Source organism: Aricia agestis, chromosome 1 (assembly GCF_905147365.1).
Source record: "Aricia agestis chromosome 1, ilAriAges1.1, whole genome shotgun sequence".
Taxonomy (NCBI): Eukaryota; Metazoa; Arthropoda; class Insecta; order Lepidoptera; family Lycaenidae; genus Aricia; species Aricia agestis.
Window position 1 is genome coordinate 4,236,140 of NC_056406.1, and position 17,498 is coordinate 4,253,637.

The following is a 17,498-nucleotide window of genomic DNA, read 5'->3' on the forward strand; positions in this document are numbered from 1 at the left end:
ATCTTTTGAGACCGCTATTTTTAAACACTAAATCAAATTAAACCGATAATATAATGAATCGAACAAATACACATTAGTATCATATAAATAGGCCAATTAAGTCTGTCATTGATAAAAATATAATGGGAGTAGTTGGCAGACGATTAGCACCTGAGTTGAGTCGCGGCCAGAACACTTTCATAGCTCACTCACTTCCAATCAATGAAAATCACGCCCAGCTCATTACAGACCATCACCGACCTTCGGGACGAATATAGAGGTGTTTGCTCAGGTAAAAATAAGCAGCAGATATAGTATGATATCATAATTCAGTGTCTCGTACATCTGCGAGTTTATTAAATCATTCTACAAGGTATGTGCATTGTGCAATGTGCTGCGTGTTTCACAGAGCAAAAGCAATACATCTTTATCTTGCCCAGAAATTATAATACAGTTTCCCTGAGCTCTTGGATTTAATAGGCAGCAAAGAGACGTATTATATAATTCATCATTCAACATTTTGTGGGGTTTCCTATTCAGACTGTTGCGTAGGAAATCTGCACAAATCCCTTCGCCATTGCGACCCTATTGAGCCAAGAAATGAGCCGACAAATTACTTATTAATGAATAATGGATATCCATTCACTTAATCCCCCACCTTTTGCTTGGCGAAATCAATTAAACTGTCAAAGAACATTCTCCTAAACCATGTTCTCTGCAAAACCATTTTGCATAGAAAAGCGATTGGGTACTTTCTTTTTCGCAATCTTCCTTTTTCTACTAGCAGTATTTCATTGGCTTTTTTTAAGCCCCTGGCTTTTGAAGGCGCATGTAAGTTTTTATTTTTCATCTGGTATAATCCATTAGAATTTAGAGACTTGAAGTATTGCGGCTAAGCTTAAGATACACATAAATAATGTTCATAATATAACATATTTTATCTGCCGTTTTGTTTTAAATTTGCATTGCATTAAACGAAGATATGTCTTTTGATAGTTGCAAAATTTCACCAGGTTCCGCCTAACGAAATACAACATTAAATAAGTCATATTTCAGAGCATCGCCTATCAGCTCTAGGGCACAGGGACTGTGTGATCTTAATTCCATTGGAAACAGTTCTCAGGACGTCAGTAATCTATACATATAAATAAAATTGGAGTGTCCGTTTGTAATATTGAAAGAACCGTTTTTTACTACATGAATATAAATGTACATACGGGACATATACCAAAATAGCACTTTTTATAATTTTTGTCTGTCAGTATGTCTGTCTGTTTGTTCCGGCTAATCTCTGAAACGGCTGGGGCAATTTACACGGGGCTTTTTTTGGCAGATAGCGGATATAATAAGGAGTAACTTAGGCTACCTTTTAACCGACTTTCAATAAAGGAGGAGGATATATTTAAAATTTTTATATTTGTTCATACATATTTTGTAATTTCAACTTTCTAGCTAGCGCGATGCTTGAGATATTTTTGTAGTATTATGTTCTGTAAGTTAACTGTTTCCTATTGGTGTAATCCTATTGATGTATGCCAAAACTATATAATCATGGTAAGACGCCCAAAAGTCTGCTTTATTTCCTTGGCCATCTTTGGCATTTACCACAATCTAACTGTTAGAAATATTGCTCAGACTTGAACCGAGCATCATGTGACGCTCCACGCACCAACATTGATTCGTTCGTTAAGAAATGAGCGTTCGTAATTAGACAAAAGAGCGACCTACTTTCGTCGTGACGCACGGCGTCCGGTAACCGCACTGTGCGGCAACTCGACGTCATCTCTCACCTCGGACCATCGGCACCGTGACGCAGGCGTTAGATAACTTTTCACGTCGATTTAACTGAAAAGCTTGTGCGTACACAAGCCACGTCAGCGTGATAGTAAAAATATATCGCCTTCATTTAAATAGCGGTTGCAGAACGCGTAAGCTCGCTACGCAGATTTGCTTAATACAGTAAGTATAGGAAATTACTACTAAAGTGAGAATTTACTCGTCAGCTAGTACGTCAACTAGAAAGAGACCTTTGTTTTTTTTGTTTATGTACGTGTTGTTATTTTTTGATCACTTTAGAAAACTAATCTGCTTGTCATATTGTAACTTCAGCAGAGTTCAGCGGGATCATTGATTTCTTTACAATAGTGAGTGCTATACTGGTGTCTGGTAAGCAAAGCAGTCGGATTTCTGTTCTGTATTAGCTATTTACTGGTTAGTAATAATTCATGTTGTTAAAGTCCTTTAAAGCGAAATAGCCCAGGGCCATTGGGTAGAGACCACGGGTACGTTGGGCAGATTGGGTCACGGACTCACGGGCTAGCGGCGCGGGTTCACCAGGTACGGCGGGTAAATCCTTCGGCTGCGGTCCGTGACCCACTTCCCGCGTGACGCAGACCTGACGCGTGACGTCACGCGGCGCGCCCTAATTGACGTCTTCCGTAAATTCCCGCACGACGGTTACAATAAAAATGTACAAAAGGAGAATAAACGCACTCGCCAAAGAGACAAACTACGTAACAGCAATCAGCATTCGCCAGTTTCGATAACGAGTTAAGTAGAGTTGATATAACGCGTCGCTATGTGACATGGCATCTACAAATAATAAAAGCATGGCATGTAAATTTTCGATTATATAACTTCGTGATCAAAACTGGCGAATGCGTATTGACTAGGAAGCCTGAATATAATATATTTTGAAGATATATGAATTTCGAATATGGTCCAGTGATCTCTTTGAATGAATTAAGGTACAAATTGTACCTTGACGACGACAACGTTGAAAAAACCGCTGCATTGTAACGTACAATAAGCGATTCTTCCATCGTTGTGGCTACTACTCCAGCTGGTAGGTTCACGTCTGGCGGCTCCATAATTGTTTACTTAGTAAAAAGCAACTACAGCTATTATTAAAGCAGTAGTAAGCTGGACACACAGTTTAGAAGTTTTGACTTTAGATCATCTATAGGGAGATCGCAGACGACAGACTTTTTGTGGGCACCGCAGACTCGATCGCACAAAAAGTCTGTCGTCTGCGATCTCCCATAAGCGTGACAAACACGGATGCTACGTCGCGTCGTCCTTGCTACGCCAAAGTCCGTAGTAAGTACGTAATATATTACCAACATATTATTGTTTTGGAACTGATGGTGATTTAATCACGAGAATGAGGTGACTCTACTATACTATAACAATTTATTTTGTAACGAAGTATTTGAGATAAAATATTATCTTTTCTATAAAAATGCGCTAGGAAACTTCATGGGTATTGAATAAACATAAACCAGCTAATACCGAAGAGTGGGAGACGGTTTTTCCCCGAGGGGACACAGCGGACGGATAAAGGGTTCTTTGTGTCCGATTTGTGTTGCAAATTGTACGTATTCAGCGCGGTCAGTGTGAAAGCCCTTACCCGCTGGAGAGGCTGGCGCGGTGCCAATGTTTACTTCACCAACTTTTTACAATATTATGCTCCGAGTGTCGGCCACTCCGATTATTAGAGGCGCTTCGGGTTGCTTCCGATCAGCTGAGATGACGATTGTTTATTTATTCAGATGCTGCTCGCGTCTAAAGTTCGTTTATGAATATTCCGTGTGGGAACTTTGGTTTTAACGGGACATGCACCTTTCAGGATTTCATTAAAGACGACCGTTTAGGTTGCCATGTCATTCGCTGTACGCGTTAAGTGTGGCTAACGAAACCGTTTGACCTTCCCGTGTAATTAGTGGGGGAACACGATATTGTTTACTAGCGTCTAGCATGCCAGCGTACACGTTGGCAGCACCGGCGAAATACCTGTTGTAGTGAGTACAAAAATTGGCGCGAAGCTCAGCTGTCAACGACATTGTTGGCGGCAAAACTAATTATATTTTAATTTACCTGACTCATATTTGTATTTATTATAAAATTGGGCAATGTTTGTTTCTTTCTATTTATATATTTTTTGTGCTTCTAAAAATAGAATATGAATTTTATGCTTACTTGAATTTCGAATCCTAATATTGCCACCATGAACCATTCGTCTTTGTTTTATCATCAAATTGAATTGAGTATTTAAGAATGTTGAACAACACAGTTTGAACACCACTAAACTAATCTAATTTGAGGTAAGTATACTTTATATCAAAACTTGAGAATTCAAACAAATTTTTTTGGAATTTTCTACAATTTCCCGTGCAATATGATCATATATAGATTTTTCTCTAAATTTTCACTTGGCAACCCCATCGCTAATTTGACAGATGACGCACGTAACACATTTGACAGCCGCGGCCTGAGGACGACCGCCTGTGATTGATAGTGGCACGCTCAATTCACTTTGTAATGTAATACTGTCAAATTACTCTGTCCACAGTCCAAGTCCATCCATGTCACATAGATGTTAAAGGCCATCGCGTAGCATATTATAGCCATCTTGTCCCACTCCTCGTATCTCAATTCTAGTTTGAATAAATCCCATGGGCGTCAAATCGATCGCGTACCATTACATTCCAATTTGTCTATAGAAGCTGTCTCTATGTAATCCTAGAAAAATGTGAAATAGGCGTGGTTTTATGCATGTGTGTGTGCCGAGACACTGCGTGTTCGCAACCATAACACTTGACACCCGTATTCGCGAGCCGCGGGGGTCAAGGCAGGTCAGAGTCTCCTGGTCTTGACTCGCGACCTCCCAGTCAACAACATAATGATAAGACGTCAACAAGACTAATGATTCAATAACAATAATATCACCAGATGTTTCTTTTCATCGCTCTTCGGATGCTGTACTGTGTACAGAATGAGGGATATCCTGCGAGCCATCATGAAATTATAGTCTCATTTTGTAAATAATTAGGGCAACGATCAGGCGCGGTAGCAGCCTGAAATTTTAGGGGGGGTCACCGGTCACTCACTAGTCAGTACTCTATAGTCACTAGTCACTACACTAATAATATGTTTTTGTTATCTGCGCCCTCAGACGGTTCTGGGTTAACAGCTGTCTAAGGTCGGACGCAGTGGTGGTTAGCTAGAAATTTCCTTTTATTATTAGGCAAGATTTTGAGATTTTTCAATTTGACCTTAGATTTGGGGGGGGGGGGGTCATGTCCCCTGTGACCCCCCCCCCCATTCGGATCGCGCCTGGCAACGATGAATGATGATTATATGAATGCGAAAGTACGTATCTGTCTGTCTGTCTGTTACCTCTTTACGCTGTACCGTTACTGATGAGTATGGACTATGGAGATAGTTGGAAAGGATGGTTCTTAGAAAGAACATAATATTCTAATAGTTTTTATCCCGAACAAGTTAGGATGCACGCGTGATCAACTTCTATTCAGTTAGACAACATGTTTTAGAAGTTCTTCGATTTCATGGTCCGTAAGAAGCATTCAATTGAGAAATGAAAACAGCATGGACTGAAATCCAATAAATCCGATCAATCATAATATTCGTATAATTCGTTTAAAGTTATAGCAATATAAAGATGAGGTCGTATTATGCGGTATTGATCAGAGCGTCAATCTCACCAGGGTGTTGCCTGCGGATTAGCCGCCGCAGGCTGTTCAGATATAGTCGCATTTTCGGTTAGGTCTTATCACCTCTTGATGGATTTTTTGTTTTTCGTGATTTATACTTTCAGAGAAGTTGATTCCTAGGTAGATGGGGGACCTAGGTAGTATGGTCGTTACGTCAAACCCAGCCGACAGATCACATTTAACATTGAATTGACGTGATCACCAAAATTAAATGACATTGGTCTGTCAACTGCCTAGGAATCAATTTCCTCGATGGTGCAGGCCCACGCTGTAGGCTTCATGGATCTGTTTCTCTGAATCCATAATCTAAATGCTACCCGCGACTTTGTCCGCGTTGACAACACAACAATGATGAATAATTTTCTCCGTTTTTTGGGGTTCCGTACCCAAAGGGTAAAAGCGGGACCCTACTTGGTACTACTAATATATATTCTGTGCTATTACTAAGACTTCGTTGTCTGTCAATAAAAATACTAAAAACAAAATAAAGTTCATATTTAATAAGGGGGGCTCCCATACAAAAAACCCTTTTTTTTCTTAATTTCGCTCTTTAACGGTACGGAATCCTTCGTGCGCGAGTTTGACTCGAACTTGGCCGGTTTTTTTACACATTTTTCACCAATTCTTATTCTGAAGAGTTAAATTTTGTTTGTTTGCTTTGCTTTACAATATTATAAGTATAGACGGTAGATAATTTCAATTTAATGTTCTTAGAAAATCATAATCTGGAAAAAATAATTCGTGTGAATTAGCGTAATTATTTAAAATAAATTATGAATCTTGAAAGCCATTGCGTTTGTATGACTCCGGCCTCAGCAAAGTTACAGCAGAAATGCAAAAGAATATAATAAGTATTATAAAACACGACAGACTCGTAAACTTTCTTTCTTTGTCTGTTGTTTCTCAAATTTGAAAAAGCATTTCTGGTTGTGCGTGTGTGTGTGATATACAGGGTGTAACAAAACAAAGTAATAAAACTTTAGACTTTAGAGCGCGTATGCAGCTTACATAGAGTTTACTGTAAAAGTAGCAGCTTTAGGCTGGCCGAATAAAGTTAACGTTTTATGATTTTTTGTTCTTAGGCCCATTACATCAATAGCTGCAGTACACCCAAGTCCCAACTACGACTACGTTTTGACATTTGGTCATTTTTAACTAAGTATATTGAAAACGGTATTGAACAGTTCTATAAAATAATTAGTAATAAGCAACTGTAATAAATTATAATAAATAAACATTATTTACTTACAAGTTTTTTTATTGCTTTATGTGTCTTATTTACTAGGTATGTTCGTAATGTGTTTGTTATACCATAATATGCATTAAAAATATGTGAGCATTCCTTCCTCCAAGTACGAAATAGGTATTGTTTATTCAATTATTTATAATTAAGTATCTAGTATTTTCTAACGCTACGAATATTTTGAATACTTGTGGGAATTTGGTAGTGTGTTTCATTAATGAAATTGCAGCGATGTAGGTGTATTGAACAAACAGGCTTGACTCCCGACAAAGTTTGTTTTGCCACATAGGAAGACCCACTGCAGGATAAGCGCACAAAATTTATCAAAATCGGACCAGCCGCTTCGGAACAAAACACTGCGACACAAGAATTTTATGTTTAGATCGCGTTCTGCACCAGTGTAAAAGCGAATGCAACAATGACAGATTAATATCGTACCACCCTCGCGTATGCGTACTGTTGGTTGGGGTGACCGGTGACGTCCACGACGAGCATCATGGGGAACACATTGTACAATATAGAGTAATAGTATACTCTACAATCTACACAAATATACACAATTTCTTGTACCCAACTTCTAAAGTTGCCGCAAATTCGTTGAAATCACCGTTGGTTGCCTCCTTTTATGGTGCAGATTAAATCCCACATATCTTGTCTTTTCCCTGGACTGCAACTGTCTACTTTTCCATCTCTAGTCTCTACTACTACTACCACTTTTCTATCTCCATACCTTTCACTCTTCGGTCGATTGGTATAAGCGTAGAGAGGAGAGACGGATGCATACATGGTGTTTATAATAGTTATTAGTTTAGACTTTAGGTAATTTAAGGTTGGTGTTTAGCACCCCTCGACTGCATTCTGTACAGTTTATTTCTACAATCACATTTCAATTATTCAGGTTAGCTTAGGATCTGTTGGGGGGCAACGTATATAACAGAGAGTTTGAATCGCCGCATTTTTTATTATCCTCTTAAAAGGCTCTCAATTATAGGAGCTTAGAGGATTACGATTTGAGCCGTCTCTAATCTCCATCGGCGTAAACACCTGTAGGCGCGGGGCGTCGATTATTGATTTATTTTTATCTGCGCTCGGGCGACATGTAAACACTGGCATAATATTAATCTTAATAAATATTCATCCGCTAACGAGGTCCGCGAGCGACCTTCGCGGGGATACTCACTCCTCGGAGTACTGCGACGCGTTGTCCTTGTCCTTGTGGGCCTGGCCGGAGCTGCACGAGTTGCCCATGGTGGCCGCGCGGCCCCACGCACCGCTACACTTGCCCGCCCATCGGCGGCGCCGGCTCCGCGACTCAGCGAGGCCGCACCACGCGCGTCCGCTCCGCACTCCGCACACGCGACGAATAATCAATGCGCGCCGCCCCGCCCCCCGCGCGCCGTACGCCCCCCGCCCTGGCCCGCGCCCGCCGCGCGCGCCTCGGGAAAGCTCACCCTCCTGAAAAGACTCCGGACTTCACGATACCGATATGTCCTCGTTCGCCCGAAAATGTCAAATTAAACCAGCAATGAAATGAGAATCATAAACATAGCAATATTAAATATCAGCTCGTAACTCTGGTCGAGGAGCACGCGAGCCGGAAGGCGCTCCTCAGGGGCCGCGCGCAATCTGCATACATTAGATATCGTACTCTCCCTCGCATTTGTTTCACTCATAACTCACAACATATTCCCCTATTACTCCCTCTTTTATGTATGATATCTAAGGTTATCCGACGTAACGACGCATATTCTTTTTTTTTTTACGAAATAAGGGGGCAAACGAGCAAACGGGTCACCTGATGGAAAGCAACTTCCGTCGCCCATGCACACTCGCAGCATCAGAAGAGCTGCAGGTGCGTTGCCGGCCTTTTAAGAAGGAATAGGGTAATAGGGGAGGGTAGGGAAGGGAATAAGGGAGGGAAGGGAATAGTGTAGGGAATTGGGCCTCCGGTAAACGCACTCACTCGGCGAAATACAGCGCAAACCCTGTTTCACGCCGGTATTCTGTGAGCCCGTGGTATTTCTCCGGTCGAGCCGGCCCATTCGTGCCTAAGCATGGCTCTCCCACGTATAAAGTATGAGCTGGCGCAATTTAGCGAATAGTAAAACAGAGAATCTAAGATTCCATTACAGCAGGACATATCGTTAGGTGTCGCTACAGCTCATTGCTTTTAATATTACCAGAGGTGACATGACAATCCATCCTAAACAATTCCTAAGCAGCTATCTCTTTTTCTCTGCTTACACAATTTCCTGTGTATTGTCCGTAGGAAGACCAAGACTAGGCGTGCAAGACCAAATCCAAGATCAAGACCAGACAGATTTGAGCAAGACCAAGACTGGTCGAGTCTTGGTCTTGGACCTTGGTCTTGCTTTGCTCATCATAGGGGATCTACGTAGTTTGGTCGCGTTATGTCAAATCCAGCCGACAGATCACAATTAGCTACGCAGTATAGTATTCGTTTCGTTTATCAACGCGTTTTTTAACGCATTGCGCATGCGTAAAGTTGAAAATTAGAGTCCGTGTCAGTGTAGTGTACCAAAATCTGACAGAAATTTAGCACATGACACTGACACTAATTTTTAACTTTGCGCATGCGCAATGCACAGTAAAAACACGTTGAAAAACGAAGCGACTACGACTAGTAAATTGATATGATCCGACAAAATGACGTTGGTCTGTCAACTGCTTTGGAATCAATTTCCTCGATGGTAAGTTGCGACTTGCGCGCTGCGCAGCTGCGGCCTATACCAAAGAGGTAAATTTAGTTTATGCATAAATAATACTCCCCACTCCGATTTCGGTGACGGTGGCCAGTTTAATTGAAACCAGGCCAGGTACGCAGGAGTAATTTTATAGTGCTCAAGTGTGTGCGCAGTACACAATAACTCTCTATTCCTTCACTCTCATAACCCAGTGGGACGGAAGACCGACACGACTGGCGAGAGATCAGGCGCAGGACCGACTTTTTACATGCCCATCCGACGCATGGATCATCTTACTTGTCAGACAATCAGGTGATCAGCCTGCATTGCCCTAACCAAACTTGGAAATAACATGTTTCCAACGCGGGAATTGAACCCACGACCTCCGAGTCGAGAGCCACTCTCTTAACCACTAGACCACGGATGCGTTTAAGCATAAAGTTAATATACCTAGTGAGGTTTAAGTAGGTCAAAAAGTATACGGTGTGCGAAGTATCGAACTGGCAGCTAACTGCTAAGACATAATTCGAAATTGACATAATTCAAAATTGGAATTTAGAAACCAAACAGTCAATTCTATTTTTGTCATTACGTCGAACAACAAGTGGTATCAAGTGGTGGTTTAAATGTTAATATAATTTTAAGTGTTATTATTTCGTAAGAAATTAGTATAGATAGAATGCCTCGGTGTTATCTGAGATCTGTACGCGATCGGTACAGTTTTGTACAGTGTTCAGGTAAACTTTCATTAAATAAAATGTTATAAAATTAAAGCGCACAAGTATCTACACATCATAAGGACCTGTCCACATCTCCACGTCACGACGTCGTCAACGTGAACGGTGCGGTAACGTGGCATGGTACGTTGACGTGACGTGTAAATTTACGTAAAAATGCACGTCTTTTTTCTTCTTTTTTTCCATTTTTAACAATATCAGTATCGTGACGTGCATTTTACGTTACGTTAACTTAAATTTACACGTCACGTCAACGTACCGTGCCACGTTACAGTACCGTACCACGTTGACGACGTCGTGACGTGGAGATGTGGACAGGCCCTAAAACAAAGTAGCTAAAAAAATTTAAAAAGTAGTTTGTAGAATTATAGATTTCAACACAATTTGTAGCTTCCTTTTGTTTGCAGCTAATTCAGATCTTAAGCTTCTTTCTACCTACCATGTAAAATTTCATGAAAATCTAGTAACATTTAATTGCCCTCGAGATATTTACAAGAAAAGGTTATTAGTTATTACGTTAGTTTATTTTTAAAACTTTGATACAACAAAGCATATTTTATATAGTGGAATATAAAAGTTTTTCCTATAAAGCAATTTAAAACAATAGCTGTAGATATGATATTCGTGGTCGCCGGTCGTGCCGGGGCACTCGCCATTACAGTAGAGTGCTCTGATAAAACCGCTCTTATAAAAGCATTGCGCCATTTCCGATATGGTTCCATATAATGTTGCCGTTTTATACGTTTTTTTTTTTATGAAATAAGGGGGCAAACGAGCAAACGGGTCACCTGATGGAAAGCAACTTCCGTCATGGACACTCGCAGCATCAGAAGAGCTGCAGGTGCGTTGCCGGCCTTTTAAGGTGTAATAGGGGAGGATAGGGAAGGGAATAGGGGAGGGTACGGAAGGGAATAAGGGAGGGTACGGAAGGAAATAGGGGAGGGTAGGGGAAGGAAAAGGGTAGGGGATTGGCTAATTATATAAATAAAAAAATTGGATAGGGCGAAACACAGCGGAAGCGCTGTTTCACGCCGGTTTTCTGTGAGGACGTGGTATTTCTCCGGTCGAGTCGGCCCATTCGTGCCGAAGCATGGCCCTCCCACGTCATTTTTGTAACTAGTCAACCACGGCTAGATTTCCATTTGTTTTATTACCCGGCGCTTTTCCATTATTTAAATTTTATTCAGGCCTTAATCTTCGCGACCATTAACGATAACGATCGATTTTCCTCGCAGATGAAATTAGGACGCGGCCGAAAACTTTGAGGAAGCAGAAGACCATATTGAGGGACAACGAGACGGTCTACCACGACAAGGTGCCCGTCTCCACGCGTTTCTACCTGCAGCTGCTGAAGAGGAGCCAGTTCCTCCAAACCTTCGTGGACCACGACACCTACGACTACGCGTCCGAGAGCGAGACACCGCTCCTCTCCCCCGAACCGAAGAAAAGGCCGAGGAAACAGGTGTACGACGACAGAACCGGCTACAACTTGCGATCTAAACGGGCTCGAAAAACCTTAGTCAAAACCAGGGGACGGAAGAAGAGGAGCGACCAAACACAAGCTCAAACTGAAGAAAAGCAACCTCTGGCGCCTATTATAGAGGAGATCAAAAGGCGGGAGCCCCTGAGGGCGACGCAGAAGGGATCAGAGATCGACAAGATAGCGGAGAAACTCAGGAGCCTGGTGGGGAGCAACCTGGTCGGCCTGGACGAGGAGCTGCTGATCTGCAGGGAGTCCTTCAACGAGGAGAGTATTGAGGACGCTGAGAATGTTCCTGTGAAGGAGAAGGGTAAGTTAAAAAATATGGAGATACTGCCTCCGCGCCTTTGCATAAAGCTTAATAATATATTGTTTTTTTTTACTTTTCCAACTCTTATTACAGTACTAGATGAGACGCCCGCAATGAACGTAAAATGTGCATTGTACATATAAGGGTCAAATTTCAGCAAAATCGGTCTAGCCGTTTTGCTAAAATTTGACTTTCGCAGTAATCCATATTAATAATATAATATTAGCATGGAATTACTTTAAGATTTAAAAAAATATTATTTTTATTTATACTTATCCAAAAAGAAATTTTAAAGTAACGCATGGTGAAGTCGCGGTAACGTGGTATAACGAACGTACTGCATATAATATTCATTGTAACGTCGTGATATGAATTTCGTAGCACAGTTTTGTCTACTGTTAACATTGATCGTAAGTAGTAAAACAACTTACAGTCATCATAATTATTATAGTTATTAGCTAACTAGCGACCCGCCCCGGCGTCGCATGGGTATAAAATATATAGCCACTGAAAAAATTATTAAAATCGATAGCCTATGATCCTTCCCGTGGTCTACTTCTTATCTGTGCCAAATAACATAACAATTGCTCTAGTAGTTCGCGAGATAAGCCCTTTCAAATAATTTCCCCCGTTTTTACCACATTCTCCTATTAGTCTTAGCGTGATAAAATATAGCCTATAGCCTTCCTCAATAAATGGGCTATCTAACGCTTACAGAATTTTTCAAATCTGACCAGTAGTTCCTGAGATTAGCACGTTCAAATTAGTCCTTTCAAATAATTTTCCCCGTTTTTTCCACATTTTCCTCTATTTCTTGGCTCTTATTAGTCTTAGCGTGATAGAATATAGCCTATAGCCTTCCTCGATAAATGGTCTATCTAACACTGAAAGAATCATCAAAATCCGTTGCGTAGTTTTAAAGATTAAAGGGAACAAAGGGACATGATGAAAAAAAGCGACTTTGTTTTATAATAATGTATAGATAGAAGAGAGAAGGTGTAACGTTATCACCTAAAGTGAAACTCTCGTGAAGATTGCAGTGGATCATTGTCATATTACTTGTCTGCATAAAATTCTTTTATGATTAGGCTATGTTAAATGTCCATCCATGCCCATAACGTTTAGACAATGTTCATTTACCTTAATGGAGTTCGATTGAGGTAAACGAACACTGCCTAAACGGTATGCCAAGTTTTGATTACTCGCTACAAACTTAACGCGAGTAGACTATAACCACGGTTATATGTTTTATGAATCGGCTTATATTATCAACCGAAATAATATAATGTTATTATATGAATATTTATGAATCGGCTTATATTATCAACCGAAATAATATAATGTTATTGTATGAATATTTATGAATCGGCTTATATTATCAACCAAAATAATATAATGTTATTATATGAATATTTTTGAATCGGCTTATATTATCAACCGAAATAATATAATGTTATTGTATGAATATTTATGAATCGGCTTATATTATCAACCAAAATAATATAATGTTATTATAATATGAATATTTATGAATCGGCTTATAAATTATCAATCGAAATAATATGCAATGGCGTTTTGAAACGTCTGCGTAGGGGCTTAGAAGTTGTGCTACGAGCTACGAGCTACGAGCTACGAGCTACGCTTCAGGCCTACGGCACTCGTAGCCCGTAGCACGCTGCTACAGAACATAATAATATTATTAAAATATTAGTATAACCCTCGCGGTATATCACAATATTATAATTATTATAATATGTAGTATAAACGATAAAGCATAGACTGTAGGACAATTACATTATGACTGTGTATTACAATTACATTTTGGTTGTAACTTGTAACATATTGTTGTTGGGCCCACGTTTTCATCATTTGAAATAATATTTTCTCAACTTTAGAATTTGACAGAAAATATATGGGCGTTATGTCCAACTCTCCATTTTATTAAAGGTAAGTAATTATTGAGTGGGCGACTAACCCTAAAGTGTCGATTTTATAATTCATTTTTATACTTGAAAATAAGCCCCGAATTGTTTCGTTTTCTAAAATTAGATAATACATTATATTTCCGAGAATACGATCTGAGCAAAAACACGATATCTTAAAATTATCTCTATAGAAAAAATCACAAAGATGCATCTAATTTTCATGAATTTTTCATTTATTGCCATAACCGTGCATTGAACTAAGTTATTATTTTTAACACATTGTATAAAATTCTATCATTGAGAGATCGACCTAGCGGATTGTTGAAATGTTGTAAATTTATCGAGTTATTGAGAAAAAACTAATTTGGCGATGAATCCGCGTCGTTCTTTTTCACCTGGCATATGAAAGACGGGCGTGAGTGTGAGGAGAGAAGGACGATGTTTGATTTTTGGGGTTAGTCACCCTCTTCGCTGAGTGCGGCCTTCAAAATAATTATGCCATCGGCTTCTATAAAGATGGGGCGACGAGCTAGACGCATATACGACTAAGGTTAGCCTACGGTTGCGTTGGATCGAGAGGAGTGGAAAACCTTGAGGAATGCCTTCGTCCAGCATTGGTATCATCTGATGGAAAGCAACTTCCGTCGCCCATGGACACTCGCAGGATCAGAAGAGCTGCAGGTGCGTTGCCGGCCTATTAAGAGGGAATAGGGTAATAGGGGAGGGTAGGGATGAGAATGGAAGGGAATAGGAGAGGGTAGGGAAGGAAATAGGGTAGGGGATTGGGCCTCCGGTAAACTCACTCACTCACTCGGCAAAACACAGCGCAAGCGCTGTTTCACGCCGGTTTTCTGTGAGAACGTGGTATTTCTCCGGTCGAGCCGGCCCATTCGTGCCGAAGCATGGCTCTATCACGTCAAAATAGCTCTCCCACGGTGTGGTGTGGTTGTGGTACGTGTGGGTCAACCCTAGTCCCTAACATTTAACCTTCTCCCCCAGCGGAGTGCGTGCGGCGTGCGCGCGCGACGCACGTGTGCCCGTACTGCGGCAAGCGGTTCGACCGGCCGTGGGTGCTGAAGGGCCACCTGCGCCTGCACACCGGCGAGCGCCCCTTCCCCTGCCCCCACCCCCTCTGCGGACGGTGCTTCGCCGACAGGTACTTTATAACTAGTACTAGATGTGTAACGGAAAACGATAGACTTTCAACAAGGTGAACTAAATCAATTAACGATAGTATTTTAGGGGATGTGTCCTCTGTATTATATTCAATGTAACTGTAGCAGTTCTGAAAAAGTTACTATAGAGTTATAGAGATAATTATCTATGAAAAAAAATTGCCCATCGCCATAAATCCCCCCAAATTACAATTATAAATTGTAATTAGACAAGAAACAACTCTTACAGCGCTGGTACTTTCACAATGAACAGTGAACTCTATACAAGAGACACATAAAAGTAATTATTATCATTTATCGTTTACTTTGTTTACACGGTACACAATATGATAGAGTCAGATATAATATAGATTTCACTTTGAATGTAGCAACGCCTGGATGAATTACTTATTTATTTTTATTACTTTCTAGCTTTCCGCCCGCGGCTCCGCCCGCGTGGATATCGGTTATATCGCGCTTCAAAATGAAACGTAATTATTTTCGTGAGGGATACTCACTGGATATTCACATACCACGTACTGGCAGCGTTGTAGTACATGCTATGTATCAGAGATGGCGCTGTATATGAAAAATGATTTTTCCTGTTTTTCTGCTTTTCTCTTGAAGTTTTTTCTGATATTTTCTTTCTATATACCTCACGGAGCCCGAGACCTTTTCAACGAATGCAAAACCGTGGAAGTCGGTCAGCGTCAGAAAGGAAAACCCGACTTATTTTTACCCGACTACGGCGAAGCAAAAAGGAGGGTTATTAAATATTAGATATGGGAAAGAGTTCACTATGAAATTAGCAGCCTGCAGCGCTAAAACAGTTAATTGTTTCATTACTGCTTGGGAAAATTTATGCCGTTAGACTTTAGAGCCTCATAGAAACCTGGAAGTCAAATAAACTAGAAATTAGGTCGGTACACGGGTTGTTTGTTTGCGTTTTTATTCAATTTAAACGTTGTCCTCATGTCAATACAAAATATAGTTTAATTAAAAAGCAGCCCCGGATTTACAAATAGGCCGTATAGGCCGCGGCCTAGGGGCGGCAGTGTCCTAGGGGGGCGACAAATTTCGTACATGGGGCGGCGAAAATGATGTGGCCTCCACTCATAAAACATATAAATTCGGCACTGATTTAAAGCCTCCGCAAATGTAAGAAAGATATATTATAGCCTTCATTTGGGGCAAAGGTCTGGATGAATGAAGGTGACCTTAAAATGGGACGCTGAACTCACATCCGGATAAGGTTAAAGGTCGCATTTAGCGAATTGTAAGTCTCATTAAAACAGTGAAATCGTTCTCCATCAAATTCATGATGAATGTTGTATCGACTGGGTAACCTGCCTAATTAGTTTAGATTACCGCACTACAGACGCGGTCGCGGCCGCAACATGAACATTTTTAAGGGTAACGCATAGTAGTAGGTGCAAATATTACATTTAAGACGAAATAAAATACATAATATTGTATCTAGTCATTATTTAATTTAAATAAAGGTATCGTTACATATATTTGCTAGTGAAATCGCGGTGCAGCGGCCAAACCGCGCGTTAGCGCCGCCTCATATAAATTGAGCCTTGGGGCTCCCGCACACGGGTCACCGGCCACAACCACAAAACGCCGCTACCGGCATATTTCCAGTAGTTTCCATACATTTTTTGACGCCGGTGGCCGCCACACGCTACGACGATTCACTTTATGACCAATAGACTAGCTTAAAACTAAAGACTTACTTAAAACGGTGTTTGTGGCTGTGGCGTGTGGCCCGTGTGCGGCGACACTTACATATACATTTTGCTTGTGATCTCGCGTTGAATCGGCCAAACCGCTCATTCGCGCGGATACATATAAATCGAGCCTAAGGCTGCGTTCCTACCAGGGATGTGTTACGAGGAATGTGTTTTAAGATCCAATAGCATCGCCGCGCTGAGTGAGGTCATATCAAGCTCACGTCAATGAAGCGATTCTATTGCTTCTCAAAAACACATGCCTCACAACACATCCCTGGTGGAAACGCAGCCTGAGTCCCAACATTAAAAGCATGCATAATTTGAGTGGGTATTGGCGTGCAGGTCGAACCTGCGCGCCCACCAGCGCACGCGCGGCCACCACTCGTGGGAGTGGCGCTGCGGGGAGTGCGGCAAGGCCTTCAGCCAGCACCGTTACCTCGAGCGGCATAAGGCTGACGCCTGCAGGAAGTACAAGTGAGTAGTCGTTGAAATGACAATACGAAAGACATGAGTGGATGACCCGGGAATTAAAACAATATGTTATAAATTATAATACTTATAATAATTTAAACGAACTTTGTTATTTACCTACTTCATCATCTGGCTTATACATCCAGCTTACAAAGAACATTTTTATTTATTTCAAACTAGTTGTTGCCCGCGACTTCGTCCGCGTGGACTTCAGTTTATAGCGCGCGATGTCAACAAAATTGGTG

General features: G+C 41.0%; 2 protein-coding genes across 5 annotated transcripts in view; one reads left to right on the forward strand and one right to left on the reverse strand.

Moving 5' to 3' along the window:
* Positions 1–8,084, reverse strand: part of LOC121729961 (NACHT domain- and WD repeat-containing protein 1) — a 32,539-nt gene extending 24,455 nt beyond the window's left edge. For all 4 annotated transcript variants that reach the window (XM_042118755.1, XM_042118745.1, XM_042118736.1 and 1 more), the window contains exon 1: positions 7,916–8,084. In XM_042118755.1, coding sequence (XP_041974689.1) covers positions 7,916–7,983 — 68 coding nt within the window. In that variant the 5' untranslated portion in view covers positions 7,984–8,084. The remainder of the gene's footprint in view (positions 1–7,915) is intronic.
* LOC121730181 (zinc finger protein SNAI2-like) lies at positions 181–17,260 on the forward strand. Its single transcript, XM_042119122.1, has 4 exons — positions 181–271; positions 11,413–11,967; positions 14,892–15,048; positions 17,125–17,260. The coding sequence occupies exons 1-4, from the start codon at positions 202–204 to the stop codon at positions 17,258–17,260; spliced, it is 918 nt and encodes a 305-aa protein (XP_041975056.1). The 5' UTR covers positions 181–201.
* Positions 17,261–17,498: the final 238 nt, after the last annotated feature.

Bases quoted from the DNA above. Each gene is read 5' to 3' on its own strand.
- LOC121730181 (XM_042119122.1), top strand. From the start codon at position 202: ATGAAAATCACGCCCAGCTCATTACAGACCATCACCGACCTTCGGGAC. The intron at 11,968-14,891 runs GTAAGTTAAAAA...CTTCTCCCCCAG, and splicing joins TGTTCCTGTGAAGGAGAAGG to CGGAGTGCGTGCGGCGTGCG. The intron at 15,049-17,124 runs GTACTTTATAAC...ATTGGCGTGCAG, and splicing joins GGACGGTGCTTCGCCGACAG to GTCGAACCTGCGCGCCCACC.